A 21240-nucleotide genomic window follows, 5' to 3' on the forward strand; every position below is an offset into this window, starting at 1 on the left:
GGTACTTAGTGGCTTTTCAGATATGTATATCCCCCATGGCCTGGGCAGTTTCACAGGTGTCCCCCTCCACACCCCTAAGTGTACTATGTAAGGGAGGTAGTATCTGTAACATTGTTTTCTTTTATTATTTTATTTTATATGTGTGTTTTGCCTGAGTGTATTTACCCCATGTACCTACCATGCCTGGGGAGTCCAGAGAGGACAATGGAACCTCTGGAACTGGAGTTACACACCAATAGTTATGAGCTGCCACGTGGGTGCTGGGAATCAAACCCAGGGCCTTTGGAAGCACATCCAGTACTATTTAACTGCTAGGCTATCTCTCCAGCCCTTCATGGGTATCTCTAAAATAAACATGAAAATCTGAACCTCTTGGTTTCTATGATTTTGTAAAGCTTTCTCAGTCGAGAGCGTAGTAAGCCATGTTACAACTTACCCATCTCAGACTGCTTTTCTTTTTTTGTTTGTTTTTTTGAGACAGGGTTTCTCTGTATAGCCCTGGCTGTCCTGGAACTCACTTTGTAGACCAGACTGGCCTCGAACTCAGAAATCCACCTGCCTCTGCCTCCCAAGTGCTGGGATTAAAGGCATGCACCACCACACCCGGCTTCAGTCTGCTTTTCTTTTGCATTTAAAAAAAAAAAAGAAAGAAAGAAATTTGGGTGAAGTTGGGTATAGTAGTGCACACCTTTAATCCTAGCACTCCAAAGGCACAAGCAGAAGGAATCTGTGACTTCAAAGCCAGTTTGGTCTACATAGAAAATTCTATGCTATCTATGTTAGAGAATCCAGACCTATATAGAAAGAACCTGATGGGGGAGGAAGAAAGAGAGGGGAGAGGAATACTTGAGTGAGAATCAGTAATGGGTTAGGAAGTCCTTAATATCTTACTTTGTGAAAGGACATTTTAGTGATATGTAGTACTGTTTGCTAGTATAATTTTAAAAGAATTATTCAAATTATTTTCCCTGAATTAAGTTGTTTTTATTTATTTATTTATTTTTTATGAAGCAGAGTTGGAGTTTATTGAGAATAAAGTTTTAATATTATGGGGATTATTGCAAAGATATATGGTAGAGAAAGGAGAATAAGTACCCAAGAACATGGGTCTGTGCTTCTCAACAGAGAGTCAACCTGAACTAAGTCTTAAAGCAAAGGAAACTTTGGATCTAATGTGATAAGTTGCTATTAATTTAAGCAAGTACACTTGTGTGCATTTTTTTGCATATATGAAAAGGTAATTTATAAAATACATTAGTCACTTCTTTAAAAGACCTAGTTATAGAATCATTACATGGTACATGGTATTTAGGATGGGACCTTCTCAACAATTGTTTTATAGATCAGACAGAGAGATGATAGATATAGATACATACATACATAGAGATAGGTAAGAGTAGAGACAGATTTAAAATTGAAGAATTACATCTTTATTTGCATTTTTAGATAATTTTATACAAATAGAATTCATTATATTTTGTTATTAAATCTAGTGTGCCCCTTAATTGCCAAATTATAAAAGAACGAGCAGCCTTTTAAACTTGTACTTAACTAGTGATAACTTTTGAAGATAATTTGGAAGTTTCTGGGAAGGTATTTAAGGATGCAGGTTTACAGCTAGTGAATAGAAATCTGTTGCAAATGAAAGAATAACATGAAAGCCAGCATGGGTCAAGATAGTGTTCACTCTTATCCTGCACCGCTTTGTTTGTTTATCCTTTGTTTATTCATTTTGGGTATGCGAAGACCTAAATATATGGAGGTAAGAGTACAATGTCTCTGTCTACCATATGGGCTTTAGTGATGGAATTCAGGTTGTCAGATTTGGTGAGAAATGCTTTCTACCCACTGAGCCATCTACTGAGTCTTTTCTAAGCAAAGTCATTTTATCTTGCTAGGATGCCAATTCGATTAAAAAAATATTTTATATGAAAAAGGCAGAAATTGAACATCATGAAATGACTAAATCAAGTCTTCGAATAAGGTAAGTTTAAGATATCTTAAGAGCCTTGTGCCTGTTTGCTGAACTTTTAGCTAGTAAAATTAATACAGTAGAAAATAAGATTAATTTATAGTTGATACATGATTCTGAAAACAGCAAAAGAAGTGTTTTTAGCTGTTTCATTGTAGCTGAAGAAAGTTATTTGAAAAGATGATGGACATATATATTGTATATTATGTATAATACTGTGTATTTATATTTGTAATAGGACATTTAGTCAGAAGATCTCAAGTCTCATTCTGGCTTTTCTTTCATTAGGACTATCTTTGAACAGGTCTTAGTCCTGGGGTTCCATTTCCTCTTAAATGAAATGGGAACGTTGAGTGCTTTCAAAGCTTTCTTCCCCCTCTCATGTTTGTTTCAATACGGTATCTTCTGACTTTGTAGTAAACATAGTGCATGAAGATTAGTCCTGCCCATTTCTCTAGTGTCCCCAGATCTTGACACAGAACTTGCTGCATAATAGATGCTCAGAAATAGTTTATTACTCCTCTTAACAGAATATAGTTGTTTCCTTTTTTTTCCCCCAACATTCTGATTTTTAGTTATTCAGTCTATAAGGTTTTTTTTTATTTTATTTTATTTTATTTATTTTATCTTTGGATAGGACTGCATCAAATTTGGCTGCAGCCAGGCTGACAGGTCCTTCGCACAATAAAAGCAGCCTTGGTGAAGAAAGAAACCCCACTAGCAAGTATTACCGGTGAGAGTCAGAGGGTGTAGTCTGAAAGCTGATTCATGCTTATGACAATAGGCATGCTAGCCAGAAGGCGATCTTAAAGTATTATCTTTAGGTTTTAAGGAGGATGTGCCAAGTACTTTACTTAAAAAAATTGAGGCAAGAGCTGGGCATAGCGATGTATACCCGTAATTCCAGCAGTTGAAAAACTGAGGCAGGAAGATTGTCAGTTCAAGGCCAGTATGGGTTATATAGCAAAATCCTGTCACAAAAGTAACCACAAGTAAGTTAAGGTTCTATGGTAGACCTTTCCTCACCTCACAGATAACACTTAAGCATTATTAAGTAGTGTTTAATGTTACAAATAAGATGTGGTATTTTTATAATAGAATTTGTTACTGTAAAATTCGAGTGTTTTAGATGACAATAATGAAATCCTTACTTTACATAAAATATGGAGTAGTGTACCTCATTTAAGTGAAAAACAAATTGTAGTAGTCTACTCTATCTTTCTGCTACCATTTTCTCCTTTTTAAGGTTTTATGTATATGAGTGTTTTGCCTGCATGTATGTCTGTGCACCATGTGAGTACAGTGCCTGTGGAGGCCAGAAGAGGGGGTCATATCTATTGGCACTGAAGTTACAGATAACTGTGAGCTGCCCTTTGGGTGCTAAGAATCACACTCGGTCTCTCTGGATGGGCAGCCGGTGTTCTTAACTGCTGAGCCATCTCTTCAGCCTCAACTTTTCTTTTTTGAGAAGAACAAAAATCTCACTTTTCTTTGCTAAGACTATGAGGAGTATTATATATTAAGGAGGCAGTTAATAGGAATTATTTTTCCTTGTATTAGCACATTTTAACTATTTCATTAAGGTATGCAAATCATAACAGTGTTCTGTTTTCTAATTGCTTGTTTTTCTTTATAGTAATAAAAGAGCAGTCCAAGGGGGTCGCTTGTCAGCAATTACCATGGCACTTCAGTATGGCTCAGAGAGTGAAGAGGACGCTGCTTTAGCTGGTAGGCATTTTTAGATTGTGGTCCTTCTGGCTGAGGGAAATTGCACCAACTTTGGTCTTGGAGTTGGTTAGTTTTTTTAAGAAATGTTATTTTGTTGCATTGATGCAATCTTGGGTAAGTAAAATTGTCAAAGGCAAATTGTTTTCTGTTAATGAACATAATTGGATAAACAGAAAACTTGAACATAAAAGAGTAGATAAAGATATATATCAGGTAAGAGGCTAGAGAGACTGCTCAACCATGATAGGGGTTCAGTTTCCACCATCTACATGGCACCTAACAACCCTTTGTAACTCAAGTTCCAAGAGACCTGGCACCCTTTCCTGGCTTCTGTAGGCACTGCATGCATATGCTGTACAGGCACTCACATAAAATAAAAAGAACTTTATTTTCTTAAACAATGTATCAGGTGAATAATAACCAAGAAGAAATAAATTACCAAAGAGTAAAGAGTAGCTGTAGTTGTACTGACTTCTGATAAAGTTAGCTCTCAAGTACAGATAGTGACAGATAAAAGTGTTAGGTCACAGTGATAAAGGTTTGTTTCCTTGGGAAGGTGTAGTATAAGAGCTCCAAGTATGTAAAACAACAACAACAACAACAAAACATATGGATCTTTGTGTGAAACTTGAAAATCCTGTCTTTGGAAGTTAAAGGGCTCCTCTCACAGTCGCTAAATGAGCAGATGGTAGCTGTGGATTCATTAACTATGGCGCCAGCAGCGCACTAGGCATTGAACCCAGGGCTACATTCATCCTAGACTAAGCCCCAACACTGAGCAGCATCCCCAGCCCTTGTATAGACTTCTTTGTATTATTTTGCTTCCTATTGTTGAAGCAAGTTACCACATTTTTACTTATTTAGAGCAACATTATTTTCTTGTAGTTGTGGAGCTCAGGTATCTAAAGTCAAGGTGGTGAGTAGGCCGCTAAGATATAGGAAAATCCATTCCTCGATTTCTCTGGCTTCTAGAGACCACCTATATGTATCCTTTGGTTCATAGTCCCTTCTTCCAAGTTCACATTGTAGCCTTGGTATTTATTATCCTTTCTTCCTGACTCTTTGGTTGTAGTGTGCTTGTCATTCTTTTTCTTTTTTAAAAAGATTTATTTGTTTAATGTATATGAGTACACTGTAGCTGTCTTCAGACACACCAGAAAAAGGCATCACATTCCATTACAGATGGCTGTGAGCCACCATGTGGTTACTGGGAATTGAACTCAGGACCTCTGGAAAAGCAGTCAGTGCTCTTTAATCACTGAGCCATCTCTCCAGCCCCACGTCCTTTTCATTATTTTTAAGAGCCTACTTAATCCACTTAAATCTTCTTAAGTCAAGATTGTTATTAAAATTTGCAAAGTTCTTTTTATGACATAGGTAACATTTACAGGTTCTGTGGATTGGAACGCTGATCTGTTCTAGTGCTTATTACACACAGCAGGCTTGATATATATGTTCTGTACTTAGAAAATAGATATTTCTCCCCAGTTCACAGTTATCAAAATTGACTTTATCTACTGAGCTTGACATAAATTTCAGTAAATTTGAACGGTTCAGAATTATATACTGCATCTTTTTGATATTATAAGATAACAACTAATAAAGAAAACATAAAGTTTAAAAACCTTACTGGGGACCAGGCATGTAGCTCAGTTGGTAAGAGCACTTGCCATACATGCATAAAACCCTGGTTTTGATCCCTAGTACCTCATAAAACTGGCTCTGGTGTACATGTAATTTGAGCACTCTGGACATAGAAGCAGAAGGATCAGGAAGTTAAGATGAACCTAGCTTTCAGTGATACCTTTCTAGTCTCTTCAGGCACCTGTACACACATGCACGTGCGTGAGTGAGTGTGTGTGTGTGTGTGTACAAATACATCTTCAGATAAATGAGAAGCATGGCTTTTATATTTCTATAAAAATCACTATTTGTTGTGTTCTGGTATTTCTATGACTTAGCTTCTACCTGAACACTTCCTTATTAAGGAATTGTTCCTCTCATGTTATAGATGAAAGGGACAAAGTGAGACTTCATGCTGAATTATGTCTGAGAGTGTCGGCCTAATCTAAGTTTATACTGTGGTAAATGTGTTGGTCTTCTATTTTTCTAACATTTTTGTTTAGCTCACAATTTTGGAAGTTCTAGTCTGTGATCAGTTAGACCTGTTTCTCGTAGTCTTATGGCAAGGCAGTATTCATTTTACATACTAGGGGCTATGGTAGAGCAAAACCTTCTCCCTGGTGTTGGGTAAGTGAAATGAAAACAGAAATAGGTCTCATTGCCTCCTTCAGATGCATCACTGTCTCCCCCCCCATGCCCAAGACGCCCACTAATCCACACCTTTAGTGTCTCCCACCTCTCTATGATGCCACTCTGAGGAGGATGCTTTTTAACACGTGAGACTTGGGTGGGTGGGCTGTGATTACAGATCCTGGCTGTAGCAATGAACTTCATGCTTCTGTATTAGTTCTGAGATCTCTGAATAACTACTTGTTCCTTTTGGCTAAACATAGCAGGAAATCTGAAGAAAACATTTTTTAAAAATAAACTATTTTTTAGTCTTTTAACTGAGTGTAACTTTTGAATTTAATATTTCTAGATATTTTTCTATTATATGCAATTATACTAAATACTTTTTAGATTTATTTTTTGTTTATGTGTCTGTGTGAATGTATAGTGAGTGTATGCTATGCATATGAAGGGAACCAGAAATCAGATCCTCTGGAGCTGTAATAAAGGTTCTCAACTGCCCAACGTGGGTTCTGGGAAACAAATTCACATTCTCGGAAACAGCAGCAAGCATTCTTTTTTTTTTTTTTTTTTTTGGGTTTTTCGAGACAGGGTTTCTTTGTGTAGCCCTGGCTGTCCTAGCACTCACTTTGTAGACCAGGCTGGCCTCGAACTCAGAAATCCGCCTGCCTCTGCCTCCCGAGTGCTGGGATTAAAGGCGTGCGCCACCACGCCTGGCTAGCAGCAAGCATTCTTAACTGAGCCATCTCTCAAGTACCTACTCTAATCATGTTTAACATTGTCTTTAAGGAAAATTAGAGATCTTTTAAAATCATCTTCAAAGCTGTGCATAGTTGTATGTGCCCCAAATACTAGCACTTTAGGAGGTAGATGCTTTTCCTGTAAGCCAGCCAAGTCTATACAGTGAAGCCATTACTCAGAAAAGAAAACCTGCCAGGCTTGGTGGTGCACGCTTTTAATCCCAGCACTCGGGAGGCAGAGGCAGACGGGTTTCCAGAGTGAATTCCAGGACAGCCAGGGCTACACAGAGAAACCCTGTCTCAAAAAAACCAACCAACCAACCAAAAAAAGTCTAACTAACTAACTAAATAAAAATTGTTTTTAGCTGAGCATGACTGAGCTTGCTTGTAATTCTAGATGAAAGCAGGATGATTTCTGAGAGTTATAGATTAGCTTGGGCCATAGTGTAGGGCCCATTTATAAACAAACAAAGAAACACAGAACTTTAAAGTGTTGGTTCTGGAGAGATGGCTTGGTGTTTAAAAGCACGCCCTGCTTTTGTAGATGACCCAAGTTCTATTCCCAGCACCTACAAGGCAGCTCACAACTCTGTAACTCCAGATCAAGAGGATCCAATGCCCTCTTCTGACCCGTGGGCACCAGGCACCCATGCATATATGGAGGCAAAATACTCAGACACATCAAATCTTTTTAAGAGTTATTAAATTCGATGTTGATTGTTTTTTCTTTATTCCCCTGGTGACTCTGCTTGTCTTGTCAGCTGCACGCTATGAAGAAGGGGAATCTGAAGCCGAGAGCATCACTTCCTTCATGGATGTTTCCAACCCCTTTCATCAGCTTTACGACACAGTTAGGAGCTGTCGGAATCACCAAGGGCAGCTCATAGCTGAACCTTTCTTCCATTTGCCTTCAAAGAAAAAATACCCAGATTATTATCAGCAAATTAAAATGCCCATATCACTTCAACAGATCAGGTAAGACTTTTTCTACATTACTCAGTATAGATGTGTCTTCTTGTAGTTGAAGTTGCACATACCTTTAGCTTCCGGAAATAGATAAGGACATGAACTGATATAAAATGTTTTCTTCAATATTTAACTATCTGTCTTATAACTGAGTAAAGTAAAAACAAAAAAACCTTCGTGGTTACACTATCATCGTGGTTACACTATCATTCATTGCTATTTACTTCGTTAGCTTTTTTAAAAAAACAGTCTTGTAGTATAATCATGATTGGCTTCAAAGCTCTCTTGATCAGCATATACTAAAATGCAGAATGAAGGCTAACATGTGCTCTAAGTGTATCATCCTGTGTAATAAGTCACCTGTGAGATGTTGTGCTCTTAAAATGTGATGATTGCAAGTAAGAAACTTGATTTTAAATTTCATTTGATGTTATTGGCTGTGTGATTCAGCATGGTCCTAGTAATATTCGTTAGCATGGAGAAGAAGACTGGGCTGTGTGATTTAGAGTGCCTTTGGGTTCAGTCTCCAGCCCCACCCAAAGAAAAGAAAAGAAAAAAGAAAAGAAGAGGAAAAGAAGTTAAGAGAACCTAGTCAGTGTGGCTCCTCATGCCACTATTGTACTAGGGTCTGCCATCCCCACGTGTCCTCATTCCTCTGCCTCCATCCTCCAACCCTCCCAAACACCACACTGCCATTGAATAACACTGGGGTAGTAAATATCTGTAGACACAGAACAAGCTATTGGTTTCAGGTTTGGATTCTGTTGTGTGGCTGGTGTACATGTTGTAGAATGCAGTCTCATGTATACCATAAATTGTATAGACGTCTGAGGACGACTTTCAGGAGTCAGTTCTTTCACTTTTGCATCTGGGAATTGAACTCAGGTTGTCAAACTGTTGACAAGCTTTTACCCACTGACTCATCCTGCCAGCCCAGACTTTCTGTTCTTTGTAGGTGTTCTTACCAAGTATTGCTATCTTCACTTTTTGGTTTGTCAGGAATAAGTTGAGAGCATATTTTAAAGTCTAGTGTTAGGCTTATGAGCTAGTACTGAGAACTGAATTTGTACTTAATTGTTTTTGGTATATCCAGTAATATTTCCCACTATTTATATTTCCTTAAGCACTGCACAGAATCTGAATATCTTTTCCGAAAACTTAAAGTAAAACTTTACATGCAGATTGGATAGTACTATTCTAATAAAAAGTTTGGGATCTCTATATTCACTTGATGAAGCTCTTTTTAACCTACTGTCGTTCTTAGTACAATTTTTTTAATTTTATTTTGATGGTTAGCACATAGGTATTTTAATCAAAGAAGCTAATGTTCAAATTCGTATAGAGTTAGAGCCAACAGAGACTCTACTTTGTACAGAGAGCATCAAGCCCATCTGAGAGCTGATGGTGCGTAATAGTGTCTAAAATGCTTGCATTCTTAATGACTTGTGATATTCTGTATACATAATGACTGCGCTGGAAGAAAGTAGTTAGTAGGCACTGACCGATCTTCCTCATGCGAGCTCCAGCATGAGAGCCACCTTCACTGTTTGCATGTCTCCTCTGCAGGCAAATATGTTATTCTGAACGCTTTTTTAAGACCTTGTCATTGGTAACCTGTGTGAACTGGAATGGACTCCTGATTTTCAGAAACCAGTAGTTCACAGTGATTCTTTATTGAGTTAAAATCTCTCTTAATTTTTGTTTCTCAGGGTTTTTCACTGGAAGTCTTCCTGGTGTATTTGTTTTCATAGTTGACTACTAAGGCCTGTAATTTATTTGGATTTTCAGATGAACTGTGCTATTATCTAAACTTAATAGTGTTTCAGACTTTACTTTTGAATATGGAAGCCTATTACATGGGGCTAAAAATACATGTGGTACTTGTGAAGGGTTGTTTTTAAGTTGGACTTTTAGGAAAAATAGTTGATAATTTTTATAATAAGAACTTACAATCATTTATTTGTCTTTTACAGAACAAAGCTAAAGAACCAAGAATATGAAACTTTAGATCATTTGGAGTGTGATCTGAATTTAATGTTTGAAAATGCCAAACGTTATAACGTTCCCAATTCAGCCATCTATAAGCGAGTTCTAAAACTGCAGCAAGTCATGCAGGTATTTTGCTGTTTGTTGTATCACTGACATAGTTTCATGCATTTGGTGTATCCTTTGGAGATGTGTCCCACATCTCGGTCCCAGGAATCTTAAGTCATTTCTTTTGTACTACAAGTACTGTTGAATGTTTTTTAGACTTGTCAGAACCCTGTAGAGGAGAAATAATCTTTTAAATACTGTAAATATTAAGGTAGAGGAAGCAAAGATTTGGCCCTGTGGGGAGAGCCAGTTTTAGGATTCTCAGGAAATAACCCTTCAATTCCAAATGATAATTGTGCTGTCTGTAGTGATCCCAGCACAGGAGGAGGAAGAGGCCAAAGAACCCTGGGTTTCCAGCCAGGTTGTGCTGTATAACAAGACCCTGTAACCACCACCACCACCACCACCATATCTCTCTCTGTCTCTCTCTATCTCTGTCTGTCTGTCTCTCTCTCACACACACATACATGAGAGAGAGAGAGAGAGAGAGAGAGAGAGAGAGAGAGAGAGAGAGAGAGAAAATGAGCGAGCTAGCTAGCTTTGGCAAAAGAACATCTGAAAACTAATTGAGCATTACATTATCCAAGACTTTGTCAGATCTCTCACAGAATATCTTAGAGAGAACAAGATGCTGTTGGGTCAGATTTTTAGGACAAAATGGTAGGTTCAATGAAAGACAGATTAACTCAAGCCAGGTGGTGCTGTTGCATGCCTTTAATCCCAATACTCAGGAGACAGAGGTAGGCAATCTCTGAGTTCGGAGACCAGCCTACTCTATAGAGTTAGTTCCAGAACAGCCAGGGCTGCTCAGGGAAAAAAAAAAAAAACTGTCTGAAAAATCAAAAAAGCTGAGTGGTAATGGTACATACATTTAATCCCAGGGGCAGAGGCAGGCAGATTTGTAAATTCAAGGGCAGCCTGTTCTATATAGAGTGAGTTCCAAGAATAGCCAGGGCTACACAGAGAAACCCTGCCTTGAAAAATGGGGGTGGGGGTGGGGGTGGGGAGAGTGGAAGAATTATAGATTAGCTTTGTCTTACATGTGGGCTTTCGGTCTTTGTTAGGTTTAATGTGGTGGCAGGGGATTGGTCAGAGTACAATTCGAAGGAGTCAGTTTTCTCCTTTTACCATGTGAGTCCAGTAAATCAAACTCAGTTCATCAGGCTTGGTGCCAAATACCTTTACCCACTGAGCCTTTTTGCTGGAATATTTCTAGAAGCAAGAATAATCTTGAACCAACAAGAAACAGGCATTTAAAAATCAAACATTGTCTTTATTTACTTTTTTATAATAGTAAATCTATATTTTCACCTCTCAGTTTTTGAACTTTTTTTTCTTTGCCAAAGTGCTTCTTAGAAGTTCCCTCTAGCCAGGCAGTGGTAGTGCACACCTTTAATCCCAGCACTTGGGAGGCAGAGGCAGGCGAATTTCTGAGTTCGAGGCCAGCCTGGTCTACAGAGTGAGTTCCCGGACAGTCAGAGCTACACAGAGAAACCCTGTCTCAAAAAACCAGAAAAAAAAAAAAAAAGTTCCCTTTAAGTTAGCTTAACTTAAGCAAGGCCTGCAGTGCAAGCCAACCCCACAGCTTGCCTCAGCTTTTAACTACTCCATGCCATTGACAATCATCAATGCTCTTGGCTAATATTGATTTATTCTTTTTTTAATATTTATTTATTTATTATATGTAAGTACACTGTAGCTGTCTTCAGACACTCCAGAAGAGGGCATCAGATTTCGTTACAGATGGTTGTGAGCCACCATGTGGTTGCTGGGATTTGAACTCAGGACCTTTGGAAGAGCAGTCGGCTCTCTTAACCACTGAGCCATCTCACCAGCCCTATTGATTTATTCTTATCTTTTATTTTTTTAGTTTAATTTCACCTACTTTTCTGTCATGCAGGCTGTTAAGTTAGGTTATTAAAAACGTTTGAAGACTGTTGAGTACATGAGGTTGCACCTCTGAATGAATGTGTTGTGCCTGGCTCTTTAACATTCGTGTATTCCTAGGAATGCCTGATAGAATGAGGCTCACTCCTGGCATCTGCTTTATTTCAGGCAAAGAAGAAGGAGCTTGCGAGGAGAGATGACATTGAGGACGGAGACAGCATGATCTCCTCAGCCACTTCTGACACTGGTAGTGCCAAAAGGAAAAGGTACCCATTCTTCTCCCATCTGCAGCCGGCTCACTCTTATTTATTTTACTTATTTATTTTATTTTAGATAAATTCAGAAAAAAAATGTACGCTATGAAGTATGAGTTCTTTTTAAAGCTTTAAATATTTGATAGTATGTCTTTTCCAATTCATTTTAAGTTGGATAGATGGTGCTTTCTTTTTTTTCCTAGTACCATATTGCTTTTAGATGACAGAAAAATAACGTGTAGTTGGGGAAACTTTGTTTTCACTGTCCAGATTTCTTTTGTAAGGTGGCATTTTGAAAATGCCATTTGAATTTTAGATAGTTGTTTCATAGTGAATTGCAGAAATGGAATATAATTAAGAAAGGTAAGGACCAAGTCAGTGCTTCTGCTGCAGTAAGTCCCTGCGCTGATCCTTGCTTCTCCTTAGTAACGTGGTCTTTGCTCAGTGTGACAAAATCAGATCAGAACTACTTATAGGCAATAAAATGTTAAGTTGATTGGTTTCAGGGTTTTTGTTTTTGTTTTCCTAACCATCCTCTCAACTTTCCTAATCCTTTTCTTCCCCTCGCTGGTTTTAAGGAGGGAAACCTCACTATGAGATTCTAAAGATAGGCTCTTAATAAGGAACCATGCAAGACCTTCTCTTGGAGTTTCTTTGGCCTGATCATCATGGAACATCATATTCTCGCTGAAGATGAACTGTTTTACATTCTTTGTAGCAGCAGTCAGTCTGGAAGGGTCCCTTGAACAAGGGATAAATTAATCATTGATATCAGGGCTTGACAGATGCAGAATTGAATGAAGAAGTCAGTTCATTTTTTGACATATTTCTTTATTTGCATTCAAAGAGCCACTAAGATCAGAAGGCTTTGAAATATGATTCAGGAGAAAAGCTGCCCTGTCTTTCCCTCTTAAACTACAGTTGGGAAACAGTTTTTAACTTGGAAAATAACTGCAAAGCTGTGTGGAATTAGCTGAATTAGTTGATGTGCCCTGAGCTGCAAGTCTCCTCCATTACTAGCCTGTGGATTTCATCCTTCCAAGTTCTTAATTCCTTGTTATATTAGGGAGAACGGAGGAGAAATGTGAGACCAGATCAGAGACATCAACTCAAGAGCACCTTTGAGTATAATTATATAATTCTCTTCAACATCACCTGCGCTTTCCAGATCAGTTACCAATCAAAGATAGAAACTGCTCAGGCAAAAGAAGGTAATGGAGGCAAAACTGATGGTGCAGTTAGTGCCAGCATTGGATGAGTGTTAGGGAGCAGTTTCAAGAAAGCATTAACCTATGCTGGATACTTAAAATTACATAGCTCTGTGGCCTGTAGTATGGGGTATTCCAAGTAGGTTAAGTTATTGCCCTTCAACCTCCAATAAAAAGAAAACTAAGCTATATGTTATTAAAATTAATAAATCATATTTCAAACAAAATTCTCCTTATGAATGGGATTCCTAGGAAATGGTTCATATTAATAAAGTGAAAAAACTAGCAGAACCATAAATCAAAACAACAACAATAATACACATATATGATATATATTATATATGTAATCTCCCAGGATTGGGCTGCAAGCATGTGTAAATATTAAAGACAGAGACTAAGGTCCTATTGGTCCGTAACAAAGTGATGAGTCTCTTCACGAAGGTTAATAAGTGGGTCTCTGAAGAAGGCAAGCTTGGTTGGAAATGTCAGAACTATGTTTTCCAAATACCACTCTAAAGTCTTAAGAAAAATGGATTGCAGGTATATATTCTCTTCATTCTGGGAGGACATCCTTTCTCCCTACCCTCTACCCAAAAATCTGCTTTCAGTTTCTGTATTGAAATGTTTCAAATGTTATGATCTATTATCTTTTGGACCAAATAGTCTTCTTTTTCTCGATCATATTTGGCTTATGCATGACCCTCCAATGTTGCTTGTTTTATTTCTCTTCACATGTACTGTTTGTTTCTGCTTTCCCAGGAATACTCATGACAGGGAGATGTTGGGTCTCAGGAGGCTATCCAGGTGTGCAGACCTTTTTTATGCATAAACATACTTTTAATATTGTAATTCTTCTGTGACATGATCAGTACTGACAGTATGAAAAGAAAGACCTTATGCATGTTAAACAAGTGTTTGGGGTGCCAGTTCTTCTGAGTAGAGAAAATAATGCAGTTTGGAAGTCTAGTTAGTGTGTCAAAATTAGCCTGAATACGTTCAGTACTACCTTTATTTTGTTGTTGACTTTCCTTTCCAGGGGCAAACGGCCCTCACTTACCATTGTGGCTATGCATCTTTATCAAAAGGTAGAGGCTGGCATTGCCAGTGACATGGGCTGGTGGGTGCTGGTCTCATCTCAAGAGTCTTTCTGATTGGAATGGTGGAGAGGTTAACATGAACACTGATAATCCAATCAGTGCCTGTAGGTACTTGTACATTGTTCTGGGCTAGTGCTTCTTGTCATTTTCTTACTCTCTGACCCTGCCTACATCTTACTGCTTATAGCATCCATTTCTATAAGGCATCTTTTGTATGTTACTTAAGAATTTCAGTACAGAGCCGGGAGGTGGTGGCACATGCCTTTAATCCCAGCACTTGGGAGGCAGAGGCAGGCGGATTTCTTGAGTTCAAGACCAGCCTGGTCTACAAAGTGAGTTCCAGGACAGCCAGGGCTATACAGAGAAACCCTGTCTTGAAAAAACAACAAAAAACAAAAAAAACATTTCAGTACAACCTATAAGTTGCTATGTTACAATGCTGAATAACTGTATAGTGGGGTTTTTTGTTTGTTTTTAAGATATATTTTTTATTTTATGTGTATGGGAGTTCTGCCTACATGCATGTCTGTACCATATGCGTGTGATGACCACAGAGATCAGAAGAGGGTGTCAGATGGTCTGAGCCTGGAGTTAGAAGCCTCCATTTATCAGTGCAGCAGCTCAGTCCCATAGCCACAGCATCCCAGAGGCTCAGGAAGGACGGTCACTACCTATTTTGTCTGTTTTGTTTTGTTTTTTAAAAAAATGAAGAATTCAGAACAAAGTCCCTTCTTACTCATAATCATTATATAAATTTAAAAAGATAGTCATTTATTTTTTAATTTCATCTTCATGGGTTGGAAGTTTGTTCTACTATCCTGATACTCCTAGTATAGGACCTTTTATGTCCAGTCACTTCTAAAATTATCTTTATTACAATAATATATATTATTTGACTTGGACTCTCTTTAAGTACACTCTTAAGATGTATTTTAATTGTGTATTGGGGCTTATACTTGCAATCTCATTGCTTGAGAAGCAGAGGCAGGAGAATTCTTTGTCTAGCGTAAGATGCATAGCATGAGATTTTATCAGAAAAATAGCAAGTATTTTAGCCAGGCCTGGTAGTAAACAGATGTGTACAATCCTGGCAGTGCTGGCACATAGGGAGTTCTAGAATTCTCGGCAGGCTCATAATAGAGACCTTATCTTGGGGAGGAAAAATACAAGATGAGTTTACTTTATTATGTTGCAAGGTACTGATTCTCAAAGAATGTTTATACATGTTAAAAGTATAGAACCTGTTTTGATATATGTTTTCAAAAGTGGAAGTTACCCCAATATTAGTAATTAATAGCCAAGTGACGTCGGAAACTGACAGAAGGGAGCTGGAGAGCTTACTCTGATGGCTGAAAGAGCTTGATGCTATTCTAGAGGACCCAAGTGTGACTACAGAACCTACAGCAGATAGCTCACAGCTGCCTATAACTCCCAGCCCAAGGGATCCAAAGCTCTTCTGGCTTCCATTGGCACCTGAACACACATGGCATACTATCACATCACATCACACGCACGCACGCACGCACGCATCCCTGAATGCACACAAATAAAGATAATAAAAAAGAGAATGGTCAGAAGTTTGAGGTAGGGAGAGCTGCAATTACTTCCTACACGTTTGTAATAGAGGATTCATCTCATTCCATAAAGTACATGAAACTTTCAGAAGTCACCTGAGTAATAAGGTTCACTGTACATCCTGGAAAGCAGTAAACATAGCAGCCACTCAATTCAACTGAAAGTTTTCTGAACCAGTGGTTCTCAGTCTCAGAGGCAATGTGTAATGATTTAGAAAACTGAAAAAAGAAATAAAACTGGATTTGTTCAAGGAAGGCCAAGTGTGACCCTAGTAATAGCTTTGTTTACCTGTTTTACAGTTTTATTGCTGTGAACAGATACCGTGACATAAGGACAACATTTAATTGGGGCTGGCTTACAGGTTCAGAGGTTTAGTCCATTATCATCAAGGCAGGAGCATGGCAGCATCCAGGCAGCCATGGTGTAGGAGGAGCTGAGAGTTCTGTATCTTGTTCCAAAGGCAAACAGGAGAAGACTTATTTCCGGTCAGCTAGGATTAGGGTATTAAAGCCCATGCCTACAGTGACACACACACCTACTCCAACAAGGCTACATCTTCTCCAAAAGGGCCACACCTTCTAATAGTGCCACTTCCTGGGCCAAGCATATACAAACCATCACAGCCTCTGAGGCAGTAAACCAATTATATGTTACTTATGATATATTAAATAGAGGAAGAAAACTACAGCTACTAGTTTAGAACAGTGTTTTTATGTACAGGAAGATTCAGGTTCTGGATATGACCCATTCATAGCTGCCAAGTGTTAGGATTGTTGGCATTGAGAATGGATCACTTGCTATTCTTTTACTTGATATAAAAACTGTCTTTTTAAATCTCACTAAAGTCTGCCACAGATTCAGTCCCAAATAAGAGTATAGGTTCATACAGAAAAGTCTCTGGTGAGTCCTGGGAGAGAATGGGGTTAATGCCCTGGTTCATGTCTGGCTTTTGATGGAAGGATTCTACTTCTTAGAACTTCTAGAATGAGGAACTGATTTCTTTCTTTGTTAACTAATGAGTGCTTTTAAGCCTAGCATTTCAAAACTGAATTCTGGCATCTTCTAAAGTCAAGCTTTACATATGAGACATTTCTAAACAAGCCATATCTGACTTGGTTTTAAGTATGACTTATGTGACTTTTTTGATTCAAGTTCCAAAATTTCTTCTCAGTCTCTGAAAGTGAAAGTTGTCGTACCCCAGTGTGGAGCTCTGTCATTTTGGAGCTTTGTCCTTATTAGTAGTACCTATTGGATACGGACCTAGTACCTTTCCACATCATCTTTCCATATTGTTCTTAGAGGAAATACTAGCCACTAGATAACCAGCTCTTAGGTTAACAACTATTTACTTGATGCAGGACACAAAAGAACTGAAGGAGAAGGTGGCAGAATGATCATAGGGCCACAGCAGAGAAAGGGAGTCAGAATGATGTGGTAATGAGAATGAGTCCAATCCTGGAAACCATAAGTTATTTTCTTTTTCTTTCCTATGTAGGCCACTTTGAGTTTGCCATGCGCCATCATGTTAGATAGACATTTCTGAGACTCGAGAGCATCTGGGTTGCTGATTGTTTTTTAACATACACTACACATATACACAGATGAATACATGATCTTTCTGTCCCCTCCCCCTTTCCCTTTTCTCCAACCCCATCTCCATCTCATGTAGCCCAAGCTTGCCTAAACTTGCTATGAGTCCAAAGATGACTTGGAAATCCTGATTCTCTTGCTTCCACCTCTTGCTTCTATTTCTGGTTTTTAAAAACATGTCTTTTTTTTTTTTTTTAAGATTTATTTATTTATTTATTTTATATGAGTACACGGTCACTGACTTCAGACACACCAGAAGAGGACATCAGATCCCATTACAGATGGATGTGAGCCACCATGTGGTTCCTGGGAATTGAACTCAGGACCTCTGGAAGAGCCGTCAGTGCTCTTAACTGCTGAGCCATCTCTCCAGCCCCTAAAAACATGTCTTGAATTGAGGCAAAGTCTCATGACCCAGAAAGGGAGTGAGAATATAGTCTGGGGGCTAGGCTAAGAAACCCATAGCCATATAATATTTTTTTCAGAAATGAACTTCCTTCTCTTATAAGATAGAAAACAATTAAAAATATTTACTTCTGTGTACAATGCTATAGGATCTTAGCCATTTTTTATAGACCAGAAACTAAATCTTATAAGTTATTTCCTTTTTTACATACTTGGCCACTTGGAGACTGCTGGGTAGCCTAGCTAGAATTTATCAGTATCCTGAAGACATTAAAAAAAAATTGTCCAGAAGTCAAACTGGAAGATAAACTTTTTTTTAAAGATTTATTTTTTTATAAATAAATACACTGTACCTGACTTCAAATGCACCAGAAGAGGCCATCTGATCTCATTATGGATGGTTGTGAGCCACCATGTGGTTGCTGGGAATTGAACTCAGGACCTTCGTAAGAGCAGACAGTGCTCTTACCTACTGACCCATCTCTCCAGCCCCCGGAAGATAAACTCTTGTAATGATTTATTGAGCCATTTTCCTTGAATTTTAGCCTTTCTGAGCTGGTTTTCTCAACAGTTAAGTAAGGCAATCCCATCTTGGGCCCCTTCTGAACTCTGGTGTTAATAGTCTTTGTACCATTCATATCAGGTTCTTATATCTTGATTGTGGACTATGGAGAAGAAGCATAATTGAATTGCTAAGTGCTAAATGCTACAAGTGTAGGACTTAGATGAGCCACAGTCTACTTGAGGCGACTGTGGTTTAGATAGGAGCGCTGTGGGACTTGTACCTCCTATGGAGATAGTAGTGTGCAGAGGGTTTTTTTGTTTTGTCTTTTTTTTTTTTTTTCCTTCGTAGCTGGGATATTTATTCTGTTTAGGAATAGCTATCTTAAGAGATAAAACACTGTTAGGTTGTTTTGTTTTGTCTGTGTTTAGAAATGGAGTGGCTATTTTATTGCATTATTTGTCTCAAAATGAAAAATGTATTTCATGTAGTTATTGAATTTCATTTTCTTATGGTATCACACAATATATTTTTTGAACATTATATTTTAAGAGCTAGTCTAAACAGGTTTATCACTGGTTGTTCCTGCCAGGATCACTGTTTTAATCATTTTGTAAATTTTCTTAATATTCTCTTATACCTTTTCAGCGTGCTTACAATGTTTATGACACATCTAATCAACATATTGTAAACATTATGAAGTGCCTGCCCACAAAAAATTTTTTTTCTAATTCATGGTCACCCTTGGATAAAGTAAGCTGACCTTGTTGTTTTTTCCCCTTTTCTACCTTCCCCTCAACAGTAAAAAGAACATAAGAAAACAGCGAATGAAAATTTTATTCAACGTTGTTCTTGAAGCTCGAGAGCCAGGTTCAGGCAGAAGACTTTGCGATCTATTTATGGTTAAGCCATCCAAGAAGGACTATCCTGATTATTATAAAATCATCTTAGAGCCAATGGACCTGAAAATAATTGAGCATAACATCCGAAATGACAAATATGCAGGTGAAGAAGGAATGATGGAAGACATGAAACTCATGTTCCGCAATGCCAGGCACTACAATGAGGAGGGCTCCCAGGTATGGAGGGGCTCCTAGAGTGTGAAAGATCAGAGCTAGACTCTCTCTGTGTCTGTGTGTGTGTGTGTATGAGAAAGACAGATAGACAGACAGACATGCAAGTGAATCTCCAAGTGTGTGTGTCCTTGTAAGTGCATGGGAAGCTAAAGGAGAAGGTATTCTGTATCTTCCTCAATCAAGCTGTCTTATTCACTGACTTTCAGCTAGGCTGGCTGACCAGCAAGTCCTCAGGATCCTTTTACCCAGTGTTACAGTTGTAGGCATGTGCAGTAGTACCTAGCTTTTTACATAGGGATCATCTTCTCAATTCTTTTTTACATTTCAAGGCAAAGTATCTCATTGTCCAGGCTGGCCTTGAACTTATCATCCTCTAGTCTCTGCTTCTTCAGCATTTTCATTTGCCATGAACTACCTCAACCAGCCACCTCTTCTTGACTCTAGTTATTTTTGGTGTGTTAATATTTTTGTTATTCTTGGTTGCTTAAAAATGGAAGACAGCATGTTTTAAAGAGTAAAAGTTTATAGTTTAAAAAATTGTTTACTGGGCTAGAGAGATGGTTCAGAGGTTGAGAGCACTTCCAGATGTCCTGAGGTCAATTCCCAGCAACCACATTGTGGCTCCTAACTCTCTAAGATTGATCTGGTGCCCTCTTGTGGCCTGCATGCATACATGCTCTCAGAATGCCATATACAGAATAAAGAAATCTGTTTTTAAAAAAAGATGTTCCTTGAGTAAGAGTACTTGCTCTGCAAACACACAGATTCAAGTCAAGTTCCCCTATGAACTATGTAAAAAGCTAGGCAGCACTGCACATGCTTATAACTGTACTGGGGAAGAGACCAGAGGGTCCTGAGGGCTTGCCTGCCAGCCAGATAGCTAAAAGCCGGTGAGATAGGACAGCATGATTAAGGAAGATACTGGTTACTTTCCTTTGCTTTCCCATGCACTTTTTTTTTTTAATTTTTTTTGTTTTTGTTTTTGTTTTGTTTTTTTTCCAAGACAGGGTTTCTCTGTGTAGCCCTGGCTGTCCTGGAACTCACTTTGTAGACCAGGCTGGCCTCAAACTCGGAAATCCGCCTTCCTCCCGAGTGCTGGGATTAAAGGTGTGCGCCACCACGCCCGGCTCCCCTGCACTTATATGGCACATACATTTTAATCCTACTCTGTGTTGAGGAGACAGTTTAGTATGTAAAGTACTTGCTATGCATACATGAGGACCTAAATGCAAGTCCCCAGCACCCAATGTAGAAAGCCAGATATAGCAGTACATACCTATAGTACATACCAGTGCTAGGGAGGTAAGACCATAGAATCCCTGGAACTATAAATTGGTTTAGCCAAATTAATGGGTTCCAGGTTCATTAAGAAAACCCTGTCTCAAAACAAAACAAAAAAACAGAGAAATGATCAGCCAACTCTGTCCTGCATGCACAGATACACACAGACACACACATGAAAAATAAAGAGCTGGGTATAATGATGCACAGCAACTTGGGAGGCAGAGGCAGGTGGCTTTCTGAATTTAAGATGAGTTTGTTCTTCATGAATTATAGTCCTACCAGGGCTATGTAAGACTCAGTCTCAAAAAACCAAAGTGATGATGGTAACAGAAAGATGTTATAAATGCCTCCTGCTTTGTCAGTGTCTGTGTAAGGAAATTTTCCTTCCTAAACTTCTGTTTTCCTACTGTATACTTTAGAAATAATAGTAATAGTACTTACTCCAGAGTTTTATATGATATTAAAAAGATATAAAAAAATAACTGAGTTTTGGGAACAATACTTAATAGTGAATATGTACTCTAAGAAAAGCCAATACGTTAAAATGTTTATTTTATTATTTATTTATTTTTTAAGGATTTTTAAAAGATTTTGTTTTATGTACTTGAG

General features: G+C 38.3%; 1 protein-coding gene across 35 annotated transcripts in view; it reads left to right on the top strand.

The window, feature by feature from the left end:
• Pbrm1 (polybromo 1) overlaps nt 1-21240 on the top strand; it is a 103067-nt gene that overhangs the window by 24397 nt on the left and 57430 nt on the right. For 16 of the 35 annotated variants that reach the window (XM_029469241.2, XM_085828513.1, XM_029469264.2 and 13 more), the window contains 8 exons: nt 1899-1984; nt 2610-2705; nt 3609-3700; nt 7455-7668; nt 9633-9774; nt 11809-11906; nt 13862-13906; nt 19074-19350. In XM_029469241.2, coding sequence (XP_029325101.1) covers nt 1899-1984; nt 2610-2705; nt 3609-3700; nt 7455-7668; nt 9633-9774; nt 11809-11906; nt 13862-13906; nt 19074-19350 — 1050 coding nt within the window. The remainder of the gene's footprint in view (nt 1-1898; nt 1985-2609; nt 2706-3608; nt 3701-7454; nt 7669-9632; nt 9775-11808; nt 11907-13861; nt 13907-19073; nt 19351-21240) is intronic. The other 19 variants (XM_085828507.1, XM_085828514.1, XM_085828519.1 and 16 more) reach the window with 3 other exon arrangements.

The sequence above is a fragment of the Mus caroli genome, unplaced genomic scaffold, assembly GCF_978045245.1.
Source record: "Mus caroli unplaced genomic scaffold, Mus_caroli_1 scaffold_12, whole genome shotgun sequence".
Lineage (NCBI taxonomy): Eukaryota > Metazoa > Chordata > Mammalia > Rodentia > Muridae > Mus > Mus caroli.